Source organism: Panthera uncia, chromosome B1 (assembly GCF_023721935.1).
Source record: "Panthera uncia isolate 11264 chromosome B1, Puncia_PCG_1.0, whole genome shotgun sequence".
Classification (NCBI taxonomy): domain Eukaryota; kingdom Metazoa; phylum Chordata; class Mammalia; order Carnivora; family Felidae; genus Panthera; species Panthera uncia.
In genome coordinates this window covers 193,014,270-193,037,344 of record NC_064811.1, presented here as the reverse complement: position 1 = coordinate 193,037,344, position 23,075 = coordinate 193,014,270, and the positions used below count along the sequence as shown (strand labels likewise).

Below are 23,075 nucleotides of genomic sequence, written 5' to 3'. Positions count from 1 at the left end.
GCCATTTTGTACACCCAAAACTAACTCTATACTCTATGTTAACTAACTGGAATTTAAATAAAAACAGAAAACATTTACCTATTTAAAATTTAACCTATTATTTTCAGGCTAATTACAAATCTTCTAGCCGTGATTGTAGTAGAATTCTACCGTTTGGGAGAACCTTAATTAAAATGAAGTTTAGATCCATGTTGCGATATTCAGAATTCTTCACCCTCACTTCCCTTCTAGACATGAGTTCAGTGAAGTCCATGTTTTCCATATAATTGTCTCACTTGCCTTGATTGAACAGTCTAATTTTTAAAATATGAAGATCAGGGATGCCTGGGTGGCTCAGTTGGTTAAGTGTCCGACTTCGGCTCAGGTCACAATCTCAAGCTTCGTGACCTAGAGCCCCGTGACGGGCTCTGTGCCGCCAGCTCAGAGCCCGGAGCCTGCTTCGGAGTCTGTGTCTCCCTCTCTCTCTGCCCCTCACCCACTCGTGCTCTGTCTCCATCTCTCAAAAATGAATAAACGTTAAAAAAAATTAAAATAAAATACGAAGATCAGTTTATCAACTATAAAGAAAGATATGACAATAAATAAAATTTGTGAAAAAACAAAGAATAAAAATAGAAATAAATGTCATATTTTTTAAACAGAAGAATTTCAGTATGTATTATTTTGAACATAGGACACAGATTACCATAGAACAGATTACTCTGGTGTTGTGTCAGAAGGGGAGTTACTATGTTTTTTAAACTACACACTTAGGTAGTACTATTCCTCTCCCCTCCCACTGCCCCCTGTCTAGGTTTGGGATTTTCGTTGCTGAATAATACAATTTACATATTTTACTTTATTTTAAAATGTAATATTTATACTCTGTGGAATGGGATAGAATTCAGAAATATTCCTGGAAATCTAAACACCCTAAAAACACACGAAAAACTCGTATTAAAAATGTGAGTTCGTAAAAAAAAAAAAAAGTTAAGAGTTAGTACAGTCAAAATACACTTTGCCTTTCTTGTTTTCTGTTCTAGTGGGACAAGGCCTTGTCAGTCGCACCGGGGGTGTCTATGAAATACTGGAAGAAGTTAATGCAGAGGTAAGCACAGAGTCTGTGTCCAAATAGATGTTTTAAAATATGTTAAAATGGAAGCAATATATAAATAGTAGCTTTTGAAATTTTCTAGTCTTAGGTTGTCTTTAAAAGCAGCTAAGTTTTATGTCTGCTAATGCCGTAAATTAAATGAATTGGTTACAAGTCACTTGGTGTTCTTCTGTTTGACCTGGCATCTGAGAAAGACAGTGGAAGGGAGATTCTCCATGTCAATGGAGGGATTGACAGATGAGTAAACATACTTATTGGATAATATATTGCTACTGAAATATAGGTGGTAAGATTTTCTGAAGGTTTCCTAAAGTTCACAGAGTACTTCTTCCGTAAATAATCTCAGTTCTCTTTGGCCACCAATCCTTGCCGTCTCCCGTCTGTGAATACGAAGGAGGCACTGGTGAAGCCTCTTTCTGAGATGTGTTGGTTTCCTATGGCCCCTGTAACAAAGTATTATAAACTGGTTGGCTTCAGACCCACAGAAATTTATTCTCACAGCCCGGAGGCTAGAAGGCCAATATCCACTTGTCTGGAGGACTGATTCCTACTGAGGTCTTTGAGAAAGAATCTGTTCCACGTGTTTTCCCCAGCTTCTGGTGGTTACTGGCAGTCGTCGGCCTTCACTGAGTCATGGGTGTACCACTCGAACCCCTGCTTTCTTCTCACGGTGCCTTAGCCCCTGTGTGTCTGTGTGCACATTCCCTTCTTTCTTGGAGGACACCAGTCATAGCAGATTGAGGGTCTACCCTCAACCAGTTGAACTCCCTCTTTACTGATTACATTAGCAAAGACCCTCTTTCCAAATAAGGTTACATTTGTACAGACCGTGGTTTGTCCTTCAGTAAACGTGTTTTGGGCAGACACATTTCAACTCACAGCATAAGACTGTTCCCTATTCTAGTCGTTCAGGGAATATTTATTTTTTTAGTGCTCACTATGTGTCTAGCACTGTGCTAGGCCTGTAGACTACTATTTCATGACTAATTCCCTTGATTCTGGCCTTAAAAATGAAAAAGTTTGATTTTTCTTCCACGAGACATGATTTAGAAGCAAATTCAACTGCAACTCACATGTATAAATAAAAATCTGCCTGAGGCTACGCATGAAATGCAGAAGGACTAATGAACACATTTGCCGTTGGAAAGCAGACCATTCCCTGGCACCTATTTTCCCAGCAATAAGTGCATCAGCGGGCTGGCTGTGGGCTCCCTGTCTTAAGTTCTAAAGATCCCAAAGAATTCCAAGTTCCTGTACCCTCACTGCACACTTGTGAATGTTATCTCCCCCCGCCCCCACCGAAATCTTTAATAAAGCCATGTTAGCAGACAATGTTTCTTTCACGAAACAATTGTGTTTCAACCTCAGCAAAAACTGTTTCAGATATCTTTGGAAACCAACACCTGCTTTTCTCTACTCCTTAATTCACATGGTGGCCAGAAAATGGTCTCCTCACGGCTCCTAAATTTATGTTGTATAGATGCAACCATTCAGAGAGATTGGCCATTTCTCGGTCCTAGTTCCTTAGAAGGGGATATTATTACTCCTCTAACAAAGAAATCAGTGTCACAATGGTTGAAAACACAGGTGTTGGGGAGAATTCCAGTGACCCTGTAGATTGGAGATTGTTAACAGTGAGCTGGGCAAACAAAAACTGTGCTACACCAACCCAGAGATTGGCGATTGAAATGTAGTTTAATGCAAATGCCAGCATATATTAAATATGCCAGATTAGTGTTCTTTTTTTTTTTTTAATTCATTTATTTTGAGACAGAGAGCATGAGTCAGGGAGAGGCAGAGAGAGAGAGAGAGAATCCCAGGCAGGCCCTGCACTGTCAGCCTAGCGCCCGATGCAGGGCTGGAACTCACGAAACTGCAAGATCATGACCTGAGCCAAAATCAGGTCAGAAACTTAACCAACTGCGCCATCCAGGTGCCCACAGATTAGTTTTCAACAAACCTGAGGCTAAATATTAAGAGTTAAATTAATTTGGTTGGTCACTGGGAAACTACTTGGGACTTATTTAGGAAAAGAGAAACACAGACAGGATACAGAGAGACAGAGGCAGACACAAGTAGATTCTTGGTAATCTCCAAGATCAGGATCCTGTTTTCCCCTCACATATCAGGAACTTTTTGTTTTTGTAAACTACCTTGCTTGGAGTGCTCATAGTATTCTATATTTTATTGTCAGTATTTATACTCTTCTCTTTTTTAATGATTTTAAGTTACTTGCATTTAAAGGGTTTGCATTCATTGTTGTGCTCCCTAAAACGTTTAAAATTCTGTCTTTAATGCAGTAGACACACACGTATTTATTAATCCAATTGAAAGTAGATATCCCATCACACATCTAGTTTACAACTTATTTTCAGAAAATATATTGCTCACTTTAATAGATAAGCTGTATTCATTTTTAAGGCCTAATGTTATGCCCAGAATTCGTGATCCCCAAAGACCACTAGGGAGCCAAGTCCGATGCAAAAGCAAAAGAACCTTTATTCGAGCTAGCTCGAGCTCAATCCCCTACCTGCACCGACGCAGCGGTGAGATACCAGGGAGAGAGAGCGAGTTTCAAAAGCACAAAGGTTTTATAGGGGTCTAGGGGCAGTTGGTGAGGTAATGGCTGTGGCCTCAGCCGATTGGCTGGGGAAGGGTCGTGGCCTCAGCCGATTGGCTGGGGAAGGGTCGGAGTCCTGTTACGCAGGTCGCTGGGCGTGTTTTGATCAGAAAGTTTGAACGGGTGAGCGGGAGGTTACTCAAGGGGAGGAGGCGCGGTCTGAGGTTTCTGTGATTTTCCCGGAAAAGGGGTCATGTCGGGGACATAGTCACTCAAGGTGGAGAACACAGAACAAGATGGAGTCGGCCGGCGTAGGCCCGCCCTTTCATGCCCCCCTTGTCATGTAACTTACGGACCCAATCATGGGACCGGCTGCATTTATGGTGACAAGGGGAACAGAGTTTGGAAGTTTACGCTAAGTTCTGGGAAGCATGTGTCCCTGGGGTGGCTCTGGGAGGTCTGATTAAGTATTGTCCCCGAGCTGGTATCTATGATCTGCCAGGTGATGTTTTGGGGGGTGTGGGGACTCCCGGCAGCATGAGCAATGACAAGCAGAGTTAACAGAGTTACCAATATTAGGTGGGTCGAATGCGCTGTAGCTTGAGCTTGAGCTTGAGCGGGTTGTGTTGGTCCCGACTGATGGCCCATCGCGTGACAAAGTCCTTCCGGATTGAGGAGGGGTCCGCTGGCCGAACGTGGGTGTGATGGACCCAGGTCGCGATGCTGTCTACTTTGAGAGCGGTGGGGGTTGTCAGCACTACAATGTAGGGTCCCTTCCAGCGCGGCTCGAGAGTCTCTCGGTGGTGCCTCTTGACATAGACCCAGTCTCCCGGCTTGTACTGATGAGGTGTCGGGGTCGGGCCAGCCTCGTAGATGGCACGGAGGCGCGGCCAAATGTCCTCGTGCGCCCTCTGGAGCCCTCTCAAGGAAAGAAAAAGTTCTTGATCTTTAAACTCTGCAAGAAGTTCAGCTCGAAGGCTGGGAATAACGGGGTGGCCTGCCAAACATGATCTCATAGGGAGTAAAACCCAGAGTGTAAGGAGTGTTTCTAACCCGGTAAAGGGCGTACGGTAGGAGAGTCACCCAGTCCCTGCCAGTCTCCATGGTTAATTTGGTAAGGGTCTCTTTTAGGGTTCTATTCATTCTTTCTACCTGTCCTGAGCTCTGGGGCCTATAAGCACAATGTAATTTCCAGTTTGCCCCCACCGCCTTGGCTACTGCCTGTGTTACCTGCGAGATAAAAGCTGGTCCATTGTCTGATCCTACCATGGCAGGAAAACCATACCTGGGTAAGATGTCTTCTAGTAGCTTCTTAGCCACCGTCTGAGCCGTTTCATGCTTGGTTGGGTATGCCTCCACCCAGCCAGAGAAGGTGTCTGTAAATACTAAAAGATATTTATAACCATACTTTCCTGGTTTGACTTCAGTGAAGTCGACTTCCCATTGGGCTCCCGGTCTGGTGCCTCTGAGCCTGGTTCCTTTTTTATTTGATGTGGCTCTCACGTTGGTGAGTTGGCAGGTCTTGCAGGCAGATACAACTTGCTCTATTTTGGTGTCCTGTTGATGAATCTTGATTCCGGCATGTCGGATTAAGTCTTTTAATTTTCGGGCCCCCATGTGAGTAGACCGATGCATGTGCTCTAATATTGAGACTCCGAGCCGGTCTGGCAGCACGAGCTCCTTGTTAGGTGTATACCACCATCCCTTTATCTCCTGGGCCATGGGGAGTTTCTTGATCCGCTGTAACTCCTCCTGGGAGTATTTGGGCTGGTCTGGTAAAACTGGGTCTCCCGGGTCCGGTAGTTGTATGGTCATGGTGGGGACTGGAGTAAGGGCTACTGCCTTGGCTGCCTGGTCAGCCTTTCGATTACCTCTAGCTACTGGGTTATCAGCTTTTTGGTGCCCTTGGCAGTGGATAATGGCTAGCTTGGCAGGAAGCCATAAGGCCATAAGCAGGTTAAGTATCTTCTGCTTATTTTTTATAGTCCATCCTTCTGCCGTCAGTAACCCCCTCTCCTGATAAATTGCCCCATGAATATGAGCTGTGGCAAATGCATAACGGCTGTCTGTGTAGATGTTAAGCCGTTTTCCAGCTCCCAGCATCAGCGCCTTGGTGAGGGCTATGAGCTCCGCTCGCTGGGCTGACGTTCCGGAGGGTAGAGCCTCCGCCCATACGGTGTCCGTTTCGGTGACCACCACTGCACCCGCATACCTGTGTCCATCTTGCACAAAGCTGCTGCCATCAGTGAACCAAGTAGCCTCGGCATTGGGGAGGGGCCGGTCGGTCAGGTCCGTCCGGAATCCATGTACTTGTTCCAGGATTCCCGCACAGTCATGTAGTGGAGCACCTAGGTCAGGGTCGGGCAGCAGGGTTGTAGGATTGAGGGCTGCACTGGGGTGGAACCGCACTCGTGGAGGGTTGAGTAGGAGGCTCTGGTAATAAGTCATACGTGTATTGCTCATCCATCTATCCGGAGGCTGTTTCAGGACCCCTTCAATGGCGTGTGGGGTCGTGATCCAGATCTCCTGTCCTAGGGTCAGTTTGTCTGCATCCTTGACTAGGAGTGCTGTCGCCGCAATAATTCTTAGGCATGGCGGCCAGCCGGCAGCCACTGGGTCTAGCTTCTTGGACAGGTAAGCCACCGGGCGGTTCCAGGGGCCTAAGGCTTGAGTTAGAACCCCTTTTGCTATTCCCTTATGTTCGTCTACAAAGAGGTGGAAGGGTTTCGTAATGTCTGGTAGGCCCAGGGCTGGGGCACTTAGGAGGGCCTTTTTTAACCGATTAAAGGCAATTTCTTCTTTTTCAGTCCATTTAAATGTTTTCCCCTGTTTGGTAGCTTCATATAGGGGCCTGGCGATCTCAGCAAAACCTGGAAGCCAGAGGCGGCAGTAGCCGGCTGATCCTAGGAATTCCCTCACTTCTCTTCGGGAGGTGGGAGTAGAGATCTTTAGGACAGTTTCTTTTCTGACATCTGATAACCGCCGCTGTCTGCCCTTCAGGATATATCCCAGGTAACTTACCCTCTCCCTGCATATCTGAGCCTTCTTCGCGGATGCCCGGTACCCTAAGGCCCCCAGGGTAGCCAGCAGGTCCTGGGTCCCTCGCTCACAGTCTTTGGCCGTGTCGGCAGCAATCAGGATGTCATCTACGTACTGTAGGAGGGCGAGGCCAGGGTGCTCCCTTCTGTACTCACCCAGGTCCTCGTGTAGTGCCTCGTCGAAGATGGTGGGTGAATTTGAATCCCTGAGGTAGCCGTGTCCAGGTGAGTTGTCCACTGTAGCCCTCCTCCGGACCATGCCACTCGAAGGCGAACAGGGGTTGGCTCTGGGGTGCCAGCGGCAGACTGAAGAAGGCGTCCTTTAAATCTAGTACAGTATACCAGACCCTGGAGGGCGCCAAGGAGCTCAAGAGAGTATATGGGTTGGGAACAGTTGGGTGTATGTCCGCGACCCTCTTATTTACCTCCCGGAGGTCTTGTACCGGTCGGTAGTCATTTGTGTGAGGCTTTTTGACCGGCAGTAAGGGGGTGTTCCAGGCAGACTGGCAAGGAACTAGTACCCCTAGGCTTCGTAGTCTCCGGATGTGTGGCTGGATCCCCTTCCGGGCCTCCTGAGACATGGGGTATTGTTTGATCCTTACCGGACTCTCTCCTGGCTTGAGCTCTACCAGGACTGGGGTCCTATGAGCGGCTAGTGCCACCCCCCCCCCCAAGTCTCTGCCCAAACCAAGGGGAATTCTTCTAGCCATCTGTCTATATTATCCTCTCTCGGGAGCGCCTCCTGGTGGAGGAGGTATTCATCCTCCAGTTTCATGGTCAGTACCTGGATGGGGTGGCCCTTGCCATCGGTGACCTGAGGCCCCCCTTGTCTGAAAGTTATCTGAGCTCCAATCTTGGTCAGTAAGTCCCGTCCTAACAGCGGGTAGGGGCATTCTGGTATTACCATAAAGGAGTGGGATACCCGGCCCGTTCCCAAATCTACTATTCTTCGGGTAGTCCATGAATACTGGCTCATACCAGTTGCCCCTTGTACCCAGGACTTCTTGCTGGCTAGTTTTCCTTGTGGGGTGCGGAGGACCGAATGTTGTGCTCCGGTGTCGACAAGGAAGTCAACAGGGGTCCCCTCCACTTTAAGAGTTACCCTGGGTTCGGGGAGAGGGTCCGAACCCCGACTCCCCTAATCACTTAGTTCATCTAGCTCTAGGACTTTTACTCGATCAGTCTTGCTTCCTTTCCCGCCGGCCCTTTTCAGACAATCTCGGGCCCAATGCCCTATCTCCTTGCAGTATGCGCACTGATCCTTCTGCAGCCTCTGCTTCCCCCCCTTGGTGGTTCTTTTACCTTTTCTTGCGTCGTCTGCCAGCTGCCGGAGACGGCGGTCTCGTTCCTCAGGGGAGTCAGCAGTGGTAGCTAGTAGTATTCTGGGCAGGTCTCGAGTCTGCTTACTGCTGGCAGCCGCCATGGCGCGAGCCTGCTTGTCCTCAGGAGGCTCCCGGTTATTATATACCTTTTCCGCTACCACCAGTAAGTCCTGCAGACTTTTTTCTCCTAGTCTATCTATTTTCTGTAGTTTTCTCCTAATGTCTATGGCCGATTGGTTTACAAAGGCCATGATAACAGCTGCCTTGCTTTCTGGAGCCTCTGGATCCATGGGGGTATGGGTACGGAATGCCTCCATGATCCGTTCTAAAAAGGCAGCCGGAGATTCATCTTTTCCCTGTTGTACATTTCCTACCTTGGCCAAATTGGTTGGCTTTCTAGCAGCCATTCGGAGACCCCCCATTAGAGTCTGGCGGTAGATCCGGAGCCTCTCCTTACCTTCTGCCGTGTTGAAATCCCACTGGGGCCGAGTTAAGGGGAAGGAGGCATCTATCTGAGCCTGGTTGGTGGTGGGATTCCCGTCTGTGCCCGGAACTAGTTTTCAGGCCCCATTGAGGATTCTTTCTCTTTCTTCAGTCGTGAACAGGACCTGCAAAAGCTGCTGGCAATCGTCCCACGTGGGGTGATGGGTAAAAAGAACAGAGTCTAATAAATCAATAAGCCCTGCCGGTTTCTCGGAAAACTTAGGATTCTGAGCTTTCCAATTGTAGAGGTCACTAGTGGCGAAAGGCCAATAGTGATGGGGCTGATTCCCCTCTGCGTCTGGGGGTCCGGTGGCTCGCAGGGGCAGAATAGTGGAGTCGGCGGCGGAGGCGGATTGCTCCCTCTGAGCCCTTTGTCTGGTGAAGGGCAGGCTTCCCACTGGAGCGTTTCCGCCTCCCGCTCTCAGAACAGCGTCTGCCTCCCCCGGAGGGAGAGGATGGTGTTCTTCCAGCATCCTAGAGGGGTTATACGGGGGAGGAAAAATTAATTCTTCTTCAGTACCCCCCTGTAAGACAGGGTAGAGGGGTGCTGAAGGCTGGATAAGACTTTTCTTCTTCTTTGTCCCCTGCAAAGCAAGAATGGGTTTTGGCTCCGGAGGGAGCGGGGCTAGGAAGGGCTTAAGCCAAGAGGGTGGGTCTTCTACAAGGTCCTGCCAAGTGATAATGTAAGGGAGCTGATCAAGATGGCCCGTCTTAGGCTGAGAGATGATACTCCTGACTCGGTGGATGGTAGGGAGGTCGAAGGTCCCCTCTGGTGGCCATCCGACATTGAAAGTTGGCCACTCGCTAGAACAAAAAAACTGCCACCGACCCTTTCGGACTTCCACACTGAGGTTGTTAGCTCTTCCCCTCACATCCTTAAAGTGATCAATCATAATACTTAGAGGAGTAGTCTGAGTCTGTCCCATAACGTCCGTCCAGTAAGTCCACAGAACCAAACAGAGAAACACAAAAACAGACAAACAGAGGGCCCCTAGAAAATCTTCCAACTCCATGGAAGCAAAACTGAAAGCTAGCTTAGACCTTTGAGGGGATTCCACATCCCTCCAAAACCGATGAGGGGATTCCACATCCCTCCAAAACCGATGAGGGGATTCCACGTCCCTCCAAAACCGATGAGGGGATTCCACGTCCCTCCAAAGACGACGGCCTCACGCCGACCAGCGGGAGCGACCCGCCTCGTCTCAGACCTTTGAGGGGATTCCACATCCCTCCAAAACTGATGAGGGGATTCCACGTCCCTCCAGAAGGGAGAATCGGAACGTCTTCCGAAACTCCCGGCCCGTGGTCCTCCAGTGCGTCCACTTAGACCACGTGGGGCACTACCAGAATTCCAGAAGTGAGCTCACACAGAAAAGACAGAACAAACAGACAGACACTAACTGTGGCCAGTCAGGCTCTCTGGGTCGGGGGTCCCTCGGGGGTCTTGGGGATCCCGGACGAGCCCCCAAATGTTATGCCCAGAATTCGTGATCCCCAAAGACCACTAGGGAGCCAAGTCCGATGCAAAAGCAAAAGAACCTTTATTCGAGCTAGCTCGAGCTCAATCCCCTACCTGCACCGACGCAGCGGTGAGATACCAGGGAGAGAGAGCGAGTTTCAAAAGCACAAAGGTTTTATAGGGGTCTAGGGGCAGTTGGTGAGGGTAATGGCTGTGGCCTCAGCCGATTGGCTGGGGAAGGGTCGTGGCCTCGGCCGATTGGCTGGGGGAGGGTCGGAGTTCTGTTACGCAGGTCGCTGGGCGTGTTTTGATCAGGAAGTTTGAACGGGTGAGCGGGAGGTTACTCAAGGGGAGGAGGCGCGGTCTGAGGTTTCTGTGATTTTCCCGGAAAAGGGGTCATGTCGGGGACATAGTCACTCAAGGTGGAGAACACAGAACAAGATGGAGTCGGCCGGCGTAGGCCCGCCTTTTCACCTAATATGTTCAGTGCTTTTAAAATATGAAAACATGTAGTGTTTTAAGAGAAAATAGGTTATCTATTTTATTTATTGCAGAAAACTTTTGTCTTCCATATCTGATTTGATTATAAAATCTGAAGCTTTTAGAAAAGTGATATGCAGAAGGGTTTTAGGAAATCTACCACATATTTTGGATATTTGGCTGCTTTAGATATTTCAGAAAATCTGAGTCCAACTGAGAACCTTGAAATTGGCATATTATAAAGAAAGTTGTTCTTGTTTTATTAGGAGAGCTGATCAGTTAATCCAGGAAGATAAGGATGATGTCATTCCATACTGCATCGCCATTGGAGATGTGAAAAAATTAGTGAATTTTTTTATGTCAAGAGGTCAGCTTACAGAAGCTCTGCTTGTTGCACAGGTACCAGTACATGATCACACAGGCCACCTACCCTGGCGGGAGGGCCTGCGGAAGGAAGACTGTGCTGACTGATCACACCTGCCTTCCCGTGATCGACAGTCAGATGGCCTGGCTCCTGCCCACCTCCCAACCTTCTCTGTCTGCAGTACGGTCACACTTTCTATGCCCTGGTCACACTGCACGCATTTTAGACATTCAGGCATCCCTGGACTGTTGTATGCTGCTGAATGTCATATGTGGGTGAACAACTATTTCTAGTAACCATGCACTTGAAGCTTCGTGTTGATACAAATGGAGTCCACATTCTTTTTCGAATTCTGAGGGTACCTCCAGATTGTATAAATTTTAAACATGATTTAAATAAGCAGTTGATCCTTGAACAGCACAGGGTTAGGGACACTGAACCCCCACCCAGAGATCCTCCTATAACTTTTGACTCCCCCAAAACTTAAGTACTAATAGTCTACTGTTGACCAGAAACTTTACCAGTAACATGAGCAGTCGATTAACACATATTTACCAATAACATGAGCAGTCAATTAACACATATTTTGCACGTTACATGTGTTATATATCATGTTCTGACCTTAAAGTGAGCTAGCAAAAAGAAAATGTTATTAAGGAAATCATGAGGAAGAGGAAATACATTTACAGTCCTGTATTTATTGGAAAAGATCTGCATATAAGTGGACCCGTGCAGTTCAAACCCATATTGTTAGAGGGTCAACTGTGCTTTGATCAAAATAATATTTAGAAATTGGGCAGCTGTCAACAATTAGCTAAAAATTAATTAAAGATTTTATTAAATTCCAGGCTGCTTGTGAGGGAAACATGCAGACCGTACATGTTTCCACAGCTAAAGGATCTTCATATCCTGATGATATCTACAAGGAAGACTGTCATGAGTGAGCGCTTTATCCTTTGTGTGGGATCAGTATTTTCAGGGTTGGCTTCCCCTCAGGGGGTTTTAAGACCCATGCGCTTCACCCTTTTCCATGCACAGGGGCTGGGCTGTCTCACTTTGATTCTCGCCTCAGTCCTGCTCCATCCCAGGGCCTCTGGGTGAACAGGGCAGTGTCAGGCATGCACGTGCAGCCTGCATGCCTTTTGTGTGGCTTTCAGAGAGGCAGCATGTATTTCAGTAGAGAGATTGCAGATAAAGCACCGAAATAGTTAAAAACATCAACCTTGTTTAGGGAGGAGAGGCGGTAAAAATAAGGAGGGCTGTTTATTAATGTTTTACTGTAAAGTCATTGTAGATGACATCATCCCAAGACACCAGAATTAGTTGTTGGGAATAAAATTTAGACTCCTTTTAAAGAAGAAATCCAAATACACATTTTTTAAAAGAAATGGAAGGTAGAATTCTTCAGCCTTTTGCCCTTTTTAAAATCTAATAATCTACTTTCCCATGCCTCATTATTGGCTCCTATTATTGTTTTAAAAAATTGGATATTTAAACTTTTAGGATGCTTTTCCAGTAAAAAAGGGTCGTAAAATGTTAAGCAAATAATGTGTTAGGACCAGCGTACTCCTTCCTGATTCTTTGCTGCTATTCTCTGCCATATCTAAACTCGACATTTTAAAGATCTAACATACCCCACCCATATTGTGGTCATCTAAATTTTGAAAAGTTTCAGTTCAGCCTGTAATTCTTCTGCAGTTAACTGTCCCTATAGCTGAGTTGTCAATTATTCAATGTAGGATGGCAAATTTTGAAAATGAGACTTCTATTCTGACATTTGGGTTGGGGGCATGCCATACATACTAATTTGTTTGCTAAGAAAAACCACTTTCCTGATTTTTCTTTCCCAAAGATCAGACTTTATACCTGAATCAAAGATACCAAATTAAATCCTATGTGATCCCTTAATAAGCTTGTTCTAAAAGGGCGTTAGTTCATTTTATGACGGAATCCTTCTGTTTATATAGACTACATAATCTTTCTCTTTTCTAGACTCCTGCACAAAGTCAGTGAAGAACTAGCGGAATGGTATTTTCAGGATGGCCGCGCAGTGTTAGCCGCATGTTGCCAGCTAGCCGTAGATAATACTGAGGTACATTTCACATTGGTTTATGTAAATGGAAAGCTCTTAAGGTGCGTCATGGTGTTTGAGTGGAAAAAATACGGCAACTCCTGTGCAAGATCTGATTTTGCGTGCCTACCAAGCCTGAGCTACCGTGCCTCAGAAGCACACATAAACTCTACAGACTATGAAATCTTATTTCCAATTCATTTCTATCACGAAGTACATATTTATAACAACCTAACTTTATTTCATCTGATATGAGAAGAAGTAGTGTGGTGAAGGGAAAAATCTCAGGGATTCAGAATACTTGACTTTTGGAAGCGCTTATTTTTAAGTATACGTTAGTATAATCTTCAAAAGTGATGTTTTTAAGGTATTTTCTATTTAACCCTCTAGTAAGAAAAATGTATAGTAAAGATGGATTCTGTTTTGCATGTATCCTTAGATACAGTAGATTTAAGGGATCATTGATAATCATTGCACACTGTTGATGAATCTTCTAAGAATTGACATTGTTTTGTGATAGAGACATGGAAGGACATGAGGATATAGCAGACAAACTGTTATTAATTCATTAAAAAACTATTATCAAGGGTTCTCAACTTAAATTCTGACCTTATAAAAATTCCCTGTATGTCCCTTTATCAGGTAAGCTTTTCCATCTGGAAATTGCATTTATACTTACATAAGTACTTTTTTTTTTTTTTTTTTTTAATTTTATTTTTGGGACAGAGAGAGACAGAGCATGAACGGGGGAGGGTCAGAGAGAGAGGGAGACACAGAATCGGAAACAGGCTCCAGGCTCCGAGCCATCAGCCCAGAGCCTGACGCGGGGCTCGAACTCACGGACCGCGAGATCGTGACCTGGCTGAAGTCGGACGCTTAACCGACTGCGCCACCCAGGCGCCCCACTTACATAAGTACTTTATAGGAATATTACATTCAGTATTTTTAAGAATAATTGATTATAGGTTAATACTGCTTTATCTACTTTATGAGCTTGGCGGGGAAAGATGATCCAATCCAGCATCTATGAAACTGAAGGAATTATTTTCTTATTGGGTAAGCTTGCTATGGCATACCTGATTCGTGGAAATGAACTGGAGTTGGCCGTCAGTGTGGGCACAGTGCTCGGAGAGCCTGCTGCACCCACAACCCACTATGCCCTGGAATTGCTGGCGAGAAAATGCATGATGATTCCAACATGGTAAGAATTTCTAAATTCGAAGAATAATTTTATAGGAATGGAATACATTTTTAAAATATTTTAAGTTGCATTTGATGTGTTTTGAGAGAATACAGCATCTCCTTTTCAAATTTTTTAACTTAATTTCTTAATATTTATTTATTTTTGAGAGAGAGAGGGCATGTGATCAGGGAGGGGCAGAGAGAGAGAGAAGGAGCGAGAATCCCAAGCAGGTTACAAGCTGTCAACACAGAGCCCAAAGTGGGGCTCAGACTCATGAACCATGAGATCATGACCTGAGCCGAAACCAAGAGTCACACTCGACTGAGCTACCCAAGCGCCTAGCATCTCCTTTTTGATTGAAAGAGAAAGATTGTGGGAGGAAACAGGGCTATGATGATGAAATAATCGTGGGAACTGCCCTGGTTTGGAGTGAAATCTACCATGGCCCATTCTGAAGCAGTCCCCTCGTAACTCGATATTATTTCGAGTGCACAGAACATCGTGAATAAATGTGCACTGCTGAAGATAATCAGGACCACACATTTCCACATTTCAGATTCTGCATATCTACACTCATTCTTGTCAGACCTTGTGTCTTAGTTTAAGGTTTGCAAAATAAGGTGACCTTTCTAATGGAGCATAATAACATAGTTTAGCTGGAGACTTGGAACAGGCCATTTCCCCAGACGTGGGCAGTCCTGTAAGAAATAGACCCTGGAAAGTCCCTGGGGTGACCTGGAAGTCCAGGTCCAAGCAGTTCTCACCCCGTCTGCAGAGCCCTGATCTTCGGGCAGATAGTCCTTCATTATGGAGCATCTTTAGCCAAGATACGAGGCTGACACTCAAGACCTGTTTGTTGAATAAAGATGATTTCAGACATTCATCTTCTCCTTCCCTAAAGCACTTAAAACCTTGAGGAGTTTCTAAATAAACTTGTTAATCAGGCCTTTCACCTCTTCGCACCGCACGCCCAGTTCACGTGTGTGCGTGCATGCACACACACACCACTCGTAAAATGGAGCTGTACAGACTCTACTGTCAAATTCCACAGACAGTAATAACATTAAGAATAATGACAGCTAACTAACCCTTCTGCACTGTGTGCCAAGCTCTGTGCTAAGCACTTTACATGTAATGATTCACTCACGATAGATACTGCTTTGCCTCTGGCCTCCATAAGTGGTGGAGCCAAGATTCAACGTTCTATAAACTGGCTCCGAAGTTTATACTTAGCTACTGTCTTTGTCAGTTCAGGCTGCTATGACCAAGTGTCACAGACTGGGTGGCTTACAAATGACAGAAATGTATTTCTCACAGTTCTGGAGGCTGAGAAGTCTGAGATCAAGGCACTGGCAGATTTGGTGTCTGATGAGAGCTGGCTTCCTGGGTCCTAATCAGCCATCCTCTCCCTTTGTTCGTGTGCGGAAGGGTCGAGCTAGCTCTCTGTGGCCTCTTTTACAAGGCACCAATACCGTTCAGGGCTCAGCCCTCAGGGCCTAATCGCCTCCGAGAGGCCCCACTTCCAAATACCGTTGCACTGGGGATTAAGTTTCAATATGTGAACGTGGGGAGCAACACAGGTCTCCGGTCTTTTCAGCTATCAAGCCGTGTCGCCCCCTTCGTCTGTGGCTAGCTCAGAAAGACAGCAACACTTCCCGTTTTCCCTTTCTTTCTGGATCTGGGGGCTTCATAGGGAATCGGGAATCTCAGAGTTTTTATCATTTATTCCCGTATCTTACAGCCACAAGAGGTCCTTCCCCCAACCCAAATGTGGCAGCACCCACCATTGACCTTAGACTTAGGACTTACGTGTGTTTAATGCCCACTATCCTTAGTACCCAGGTTTATGTCTGTCAGGAACGGTAACGGTCAGTTGCATACTGTGACTTGCCTTAGACCTTATCCCACAGCATGAGTTTAACGTAGATTATTCATTCACAAAGGTGACGGACTCCCTGCTAGAGGTCATCGTGTAATCTAAATAAAATGTGATTAAGTTGTTTTTTGTTTTTTGGGTTTTTTTTTTTTGGTAAAGGTAAAAAGTAGCAAAACAAATAGAAATTAAGTTTAGGTGAGGTTTAAAAAATCTTTCAACTGACTACATGTCTTAGTTGCTTTTAATTTAAGACAAACTTCTATTTCCTCGTAATGCCCCTAAGAAGTTTCCTTTATATATCCATAGATACATGCACCAGAAACTTGGATAAAGTTCAAATTTTGAAATCTGTAATGCTTATCAGGTTTATTTCCAGGGGAAATCCGTAAGCCCTATGAATAAGCCTCCAAAAGTTTAAATAAAAACATAGTTGCATAATTTGGAAGGAATGTTCACAATTTTGTAAGACAAGTGCCCTTCCCTGTTTTACATTTGCTGGTAAAAGTCTCCTTTTTCTTGGTTCTCACTGCATAGACATGGTATTCATATTTAAAATAATTTTCTTTCTAGCTTTCCATCTGTTGGATACAGGTACTGTCTAGTTTTATCAAAACACTTAATAAAAATATTCATATTTTATTTCCGTTTTAGATATTAACTCTATGGTAAATGATCATTACCTGTTCTTCATTGTTTTACAGAATGACAATTCATTTATAGAATTTATAACATATAAAACCTAACTACAAAGTGACAACACTTCTTGTAGTGTAGGTACAAAATCACTCACGGTTTTATATTAACATTTGTGTCATAAATGAATTGTGACTTTCTACAATACAAAATAGTAGTTAATAACTCAGCTAAACAAGTGAAAATGCCTGTTCTGACAATGAAATTTGAGAGTTTAGATTATTTAGTAGGTCTGTATTGTTACATGTATATACATTTTCCCCGATTGGTAAATGGAAGTGTCAGTAAATGGTAAGTTACACTAAAGGGAGAAGAAAATTAGCATTGCTGCAAACTTCAGTGTATCAGGATATAATTGTACAGCAAGAAGGTCAGACTTTTGTCAGTAGTTCATAGAAGTTTGAATAGAATTTACACATCTAGTTTATGTACTGTAAAAACAAATGTTAATTTCTGTATTCTCATGGACATTATCAAATACTGCTATTAAATGTCCGTATCAGGAAACATAAGCATTGAAACTTCTTAGAGCAGATGAATTACCCTAATTTGAGACTTGGAAAAACACTCAAAGACTTACCTGTTCAATGATGATAGAGTATTTGATACACATAAATTGCCTCTCTTCCTGTTCATGCTCACTATATTCTTGATTACACATCTCTTAATGTTTTAAAAATAATTTATTCACAAATGTACATTGATCAAGTGATCAATGTACATTTTACTGAAGGCTTCCCAAAGAAGGTGAAGGAAGATTTTACTCTCTGAAGTCCACCCTTTCAGAAACTCACATTTGAAATACTGCCTATTCTCAAGTTATGCTGAATGTGTTTTATATCAGTTTCTTGAAAAGTGGATAATAACATCTTGAATCATTAAAAATTAGTGTTTAATCAGTTGTGCAACAGTATGCAATGAAAAACTCTTCACCTAATGATTTTTAAAGAGGCTATTATACAGAACATTTTTAACGTAAAGCCGTTAAATATGACACATGACGCTTTAATATACCTTCTTTTTTATTTTTTATTTTTAAAATTATTTTTATTTTAGAGAGAGACCATGAGCGAGAGTGGGCATGAGCTCGGGAGGGGCAGAGGGAGAGAGAGAGAATCTTAAGCAGGCTCCACGCCAACCATGGGACCCCACCTTGGGGCTTGACATGCAGCTCTATCCCATGACCCTGGAATCATGACTTGAGCCAAAATCAAGAGTCAGTCGCTCAACCAACTGAGCCACCCAAGTGTCCCTAAAATACCTTATTTTTAAGTGATTTATTCCTTTCACTGAATCTTTAAAAAAGTAAATTAGAAAACTGCATTTCTATCTTTGATTTCCACGTAAAGTTTTTGTTTTTTTTTTTTTTATTTTTTTTATTTTTTTTTCAACGTTTATTTTATTTTTGGGACAGAGAGAGACAGAGCATGAACGGGGGAGGGGCAGAGAGAGGGAGACACAGAATTGGAAACAGGCTCCAGGCTCTGAGCCATCAGCCCAGAGCCTGACGCGGGGCTCGAACTCACGGACCGCGAGATCGTGACCTGGCTGAAGTCGGACGCTTAACCGACTGCGCCACCCAGGCGCCCCTCCACGTAAAGTTTAAGAGAGATGCAAAACACCTGAAATTCGAAACTTAAAATATCTAAGTATTCTATTGTTTGGGTTTTTTTTACGTTTATTCATTTTTGAGAGACAGAGACAGAGCACGAGTGGGGGAGGAGCAGAGAGAGAGGGAGACACAGAATCTGAAGCAGGCTCCAGGCTCTGAGCCTGACATGGGGCTCAACCTCACAAACCATGAGATTTATGACCTGAGCCAAAGTTGGATGCATCCAACTGAGCCACCAGGCGCCCCAGTCAGTACTCTACTGGTTTTAAAGAGTGGCTTAATCCAGCTGTGGTTGCGGCCATAACAAAAGCTGATGAAAAGTAGCCTTCACAAAGCTTGCTTCATAATTCACTGCACAGAACATATCTAATATAGCTTAGTTTGCTTAGAGAATAATTCTGTAATAGCAAAATTAATTGCAAATATATACAGATTTAAGATTTTTACAAAATTATAGAAATTTCCTAATACATTTTTCCTTCATGCCCTTTGGTTTATCTGTCATCCACGTTTGGAGGTCTTTCATAATTAAGTAGAAAATTAGTATTTTTTATGTTAGTAGAAAACCAAAGGAAGCATCAGAGTTTTCTTCCTTTGAAATAGTTCTAAATGTTACTTTTAGATTTTTTCCTTGTTGAATCAGTTTCCCCCTTTGTTATGTGCATAGGAATTTGGCAGCTGATCTTCTCCTGATGACTCCTGACAATGAACTACAGTTAGTTAAACTATGTGCTTTCTACCCAGGGTGTACCGAAGAGATAAATGATCTTCATGAGAAGGTATTCTAAGGGTATTACATATTCTAATTTGGAATGCAGTGCTAGGATTTAACTAATTTTAGGTTAGGGCAAATAAAGATTCAGGCAGAGAAACATAGGATCCCTCGCGAACCCTTTTATAGATACAACAGAAGTGATAACAGTAAGTGACATTGGTTGAGCTTCTGTGTGCTTGAGACGGTTCTGAATTTTCACATATGTTTGTATTTTACTGACTTCACATGGAAACCCCGAAAAGCAAGGCTCATTGTTCCTATTTTACAGCAAAAGTGAGCTCGGGGAGCTTAAGCAACTGCCTCTAGTTAGTTAGAGGCAGAGTGTAGACTTGAGCTTTAGCACGTCTGACTCCACATCCGTCCCACTCTGCCCCTCTGCACCTTAAGGTGCATTTTTGCCAACTTTTACAAATAGGCAGTTTAGGACCTTTAAAAGAGTTAATTATGATGAAATTCACATGCATTGCTTTAAAGTGCTTTTAAAAAAATACTCCTTTGTAGAATATAGGAATTTATGAACCAAGATTATGTATAAAAATAACCAAAATGTTCAGCAACAGGGAGATTGTGTATATAAATTGCAGTACATTTCTGTATTTCAATGCTTTTCACCCATTAAAAAGATCATGAAGTTCTCTTTTTATTGACATTGGTACAAGGCTATGAAACAGTTCTGTAAAAAAGCAGAATATGAAATACATGCCATATGATTTTCATTTTGAAAATAACTGCACATATTTATGTTAATTATTATATATTTAAGGAGATCTATACAGTTCTTTTAAGAAAAATATAACTTACAGTAAAACATTTTTTTGTCTTTAATATGAAAATAGCAGTGTTTTGTTTCACTTAAATGACCCCACTTCATGACCCTTGATTTGTCTGCAGTGTTTAAAAATTACTTTTTTAATGTTTATTTTTGAGACAATGCGAGAGACAGAGTGCAAGCAGCGGAGGGGCAGACAGAGAGAGACACAGGATCTGAAACAGGCTCCAGGCTCTGAGCTGTCGGCACAGAGCCCGACGCGGGGCTCGAACTCACAAACCGTGAGATCATGACCTGAGCCAAAGTCGGACGCTTAACTCACTGAGCCACTCAGGCGCCCCATGCAGTGTTTAGTGGCCCTTTTCATCCAACAGTGGATACTTACTAAGTATTATGATAACAAAGATAGAGTGAGCATGTGTGTGCATGAGTGAGTGTATATGTGAGTGTTTGAGCAAGTGTGTATGTGTGTGAGTGACTGTGTGTGTGTGAGATGAGGGACAATACTTATGAGATGGTAATCATGCACAGTGACCAGTGGGTTGTGAGATTATGGGTGGCCTGACTTCTTTACACACTTTGTGTTCTGTGAAATATTTTCTCAGTGAGTTGTGCTTCACTTTTACAAACATGGCAAGTAAAAGCTATTCCTGTGTTGAAATGAAAATGCAGAGGGAAGGAAGTATGAACCTTACATTTGCTGCATGGTGCTTTAAATATATACCCTATGCCCTGTATGAGGTGATAGCAGCAAGCACTAATGTTGGGGCTTAGAGAGGAGAAATACTTGTCTGTGTTTACATGCTCGTGATGACACAGGCAGGATGGCATTCACATCGCCTTTTTGTCACACAATCTAAAAGGATATAATTAGACTTTCTGCTCAGACTTCACTGATAACTGTTTACAAAGACTAGTCAGTTAGGTGTAAACGTGTTACTACTACCTGGGACAGTTTCACAAGTAATGCTACAAATTATATTTTTAAATATTATCTTAATTTATATAACTTAGAATTTTAAGATAGGATGGGAATTACAGCAATGATCATCTTACTCTTATTTTATTTGAGAATAAAATTTCAATAGAAACCACTTTTTTTATTCCCTTTACTCTTGGAGCATATGTCAAAGTGAAGAACTTTATCTAGCCAGTTGTAATACCTAGTGCACATAGCTGCTCAGTAAATAACTGGCATTTAGTTAATGAAGTTGGGGAAACAATATGAAATTTTATATATACAAGAGCTCCTTTAGTTCATTGTAATTTTTTAAGAGAGAGATTGTGGAATCCAAAATGTTCAATTTACATAATTTTTATTTGATTTTTAAGTTGAATTTAAATTCCAGGTAGTCAGCATACAATGTAATATCAGTTTCAGGTGTGCAATATAGTGACTCAACACTTCGGTACTCATTACAGCAGGTGCACTCCCTAATCCCCATCATCTGTCCCCCCATCTCCAAACCCCCTTTAAACAGAAAATACGAAACTACTGAATAAACCAACCTAGTAACTTAAGGGGACATAAACGTGAGAGGGAAGAAAGTGATAAACCTCAGAGGTGAGGAGATGGGCAACCTTGCTGTGCGCGAACCGCGCCCTCTGGAGTCCTAACACAAAATACCTTTGTGGAAGCACCACATCAGTGGTTGCCAACCCCAGTGAGAAGAAGCAGTAACTATTTATAGGTGCTGGAAGGGGGACAATGCAGGAAACCCCCACCTGCACCCTGGAAGCAGGAGAACGTACCTAAGGGAGGAGCAGACTGAGTTTCAACAGGAAAAAAAAATCATTTGAAAAACTGGGGAGTAGTGCTTTTCATATTTCAGTAATGAAATTTCCTGGGCTCAAAATCTGCATTTTGTGGCATTTCAGAATGTCAGAACTCAAAACTTTGAGAGCTTGTAACGTGTTTTGCCTTTCTACTTGAAATTAAGTTGCTCTGTCTCAAAGGCCAAGCAAAATTAAACTCCACAGTGTGTGTGAGATGTCAGAGTGTATTTTTTATGTTTTCTGTATTTAATGTAGTTTCTGACAGTGGTCAGTATATTCTGAAGTGATAAATCTCAGCTTGTGTTTTTCTAAGTTACATGTGTGGATACTAATTCCAATATCACAGGATAATTCTACCTTTTTCACTATTTGTGTGATGAAAAACTACTGATGCACTCAGGTAATACCTTATTTGCTGTTATTAGATCCTAAGGATATTTTCATAAATGTGTGCTTTTAATAAAAATTATTTCACTGGCATCTGTTTTGAGCAACTTTAATAGGAAGAGCATAGTAGGCATATTGGAGATATTTAGTACTTATACTGCTGCGTGTATCCCTCTAAGTTTTAGTAACGTCATTAAACCGATTACTTTTCAGTGCAAGCTACCCACAGTAGAAGAATGTATGCAGCTAGCAGAGGCTGCCCTTGCGGATGGTAATATATTTGAAACTGTGAAGTATTTCTTGTTAAGTCAAGAGCCTGAAAAAGCCCTTCCTATTGGTATTGACTTCATCAAAGGTAAGTTTTCCGTTGGTGGTATCAACTCAAATCTACTCACTGATTTGAGCCTTTCATTAATATTGGCAAGCAGCCTTAAAGTCAGACACCAGCCATCCTAAATTTAAAAAAGGAAGAGATGGCGGATTGTGTGCTATGGGGACTTGAGAGAGGGTAGATGTGCAATACTTGTCCAGATGAGATGGCCAGAAGAGAATTAATTATGTAAGTTAAAAATTGGATGAACATGATTAGTATGATTATTTAGATCATCTTTTATTTGGTTTTGTTTTGCCAGAATGCATCAGTAGCTCAGATTGGACATTGGATACCGTTTACCCCGTTCTTGACCTATTGAGTTATATCCGTACTGAAAAATTAGTCTTGCATACGTGTACTAAGTAAGTGCTTTTACTCCAAAATACTAAGGGAATCTATGTAATGCTTGAAAATGGTTATGTTGTTTTTGGTGTTCATATCAAGAAATAAGATCATCTTGGATAGGGAAGTGCCCTTGGAGAAAAATTACATTTATATTTGCTGTTCTTAAGAAAAAATACAGAGGTCAATTGGAAACGGGAAAAATAAATTCTAATGGTCCTATTTATTAATACCTAGAGTGTGTATATTTATTTATGTGTACACGGACACATACACAGACACACACACATGGACACATGGACACACTTGGACCCACACACGGACACAAACGCACACAAACACAGACACACACATGGACACACACACATGGACTCATGAACATACATGCACATGGACACACACACACACACACACACACA

General features: G+C 43.3%; 1 protein-coding gene across 1 annotated transcript in view; it reads left to right on the top strand.

The window, feature by feature from the left end:
* The window catches only part of WDR17 (WD repeat domain 17), an 89,968-nt gene that overhangs the window by 56,823 nt on the left and 10,070 nt on the right, over nt 1-23,075 (top strand). Inside the window, exons 18-25 of the mRNA XM_049631802.1 lie at nt 1,023-1,087; nt 10,702-10,834; nt 11,648-11,739; nt 12,792-12,891; nt 13,932-14,071; nt 18,902-19,013; nt 22,155-22,296; nt 22,574-22,676. Of these exons, the coding sequence (XP_049487759.1) occupies nt 1,023-1,087; nt 10,702-10,834; nt 11,648-11,739; nt 12,792-12,891; nt 13,932-14,071; nt 18,902-19,013; nt 22,155-22,296; nt 22,574-22,676 (887 nt within the window). The remainder of the gene's footprint in view (nt 1-1,022; nt 1,088-10,701; nt 10,835-11,647; nt 11,740-12,791; nt 12,892-13,931; nt 14,072-18,901; nt 19,014-22,154; nt 22,297-22,573; nt 22,677-23,075) is intronic.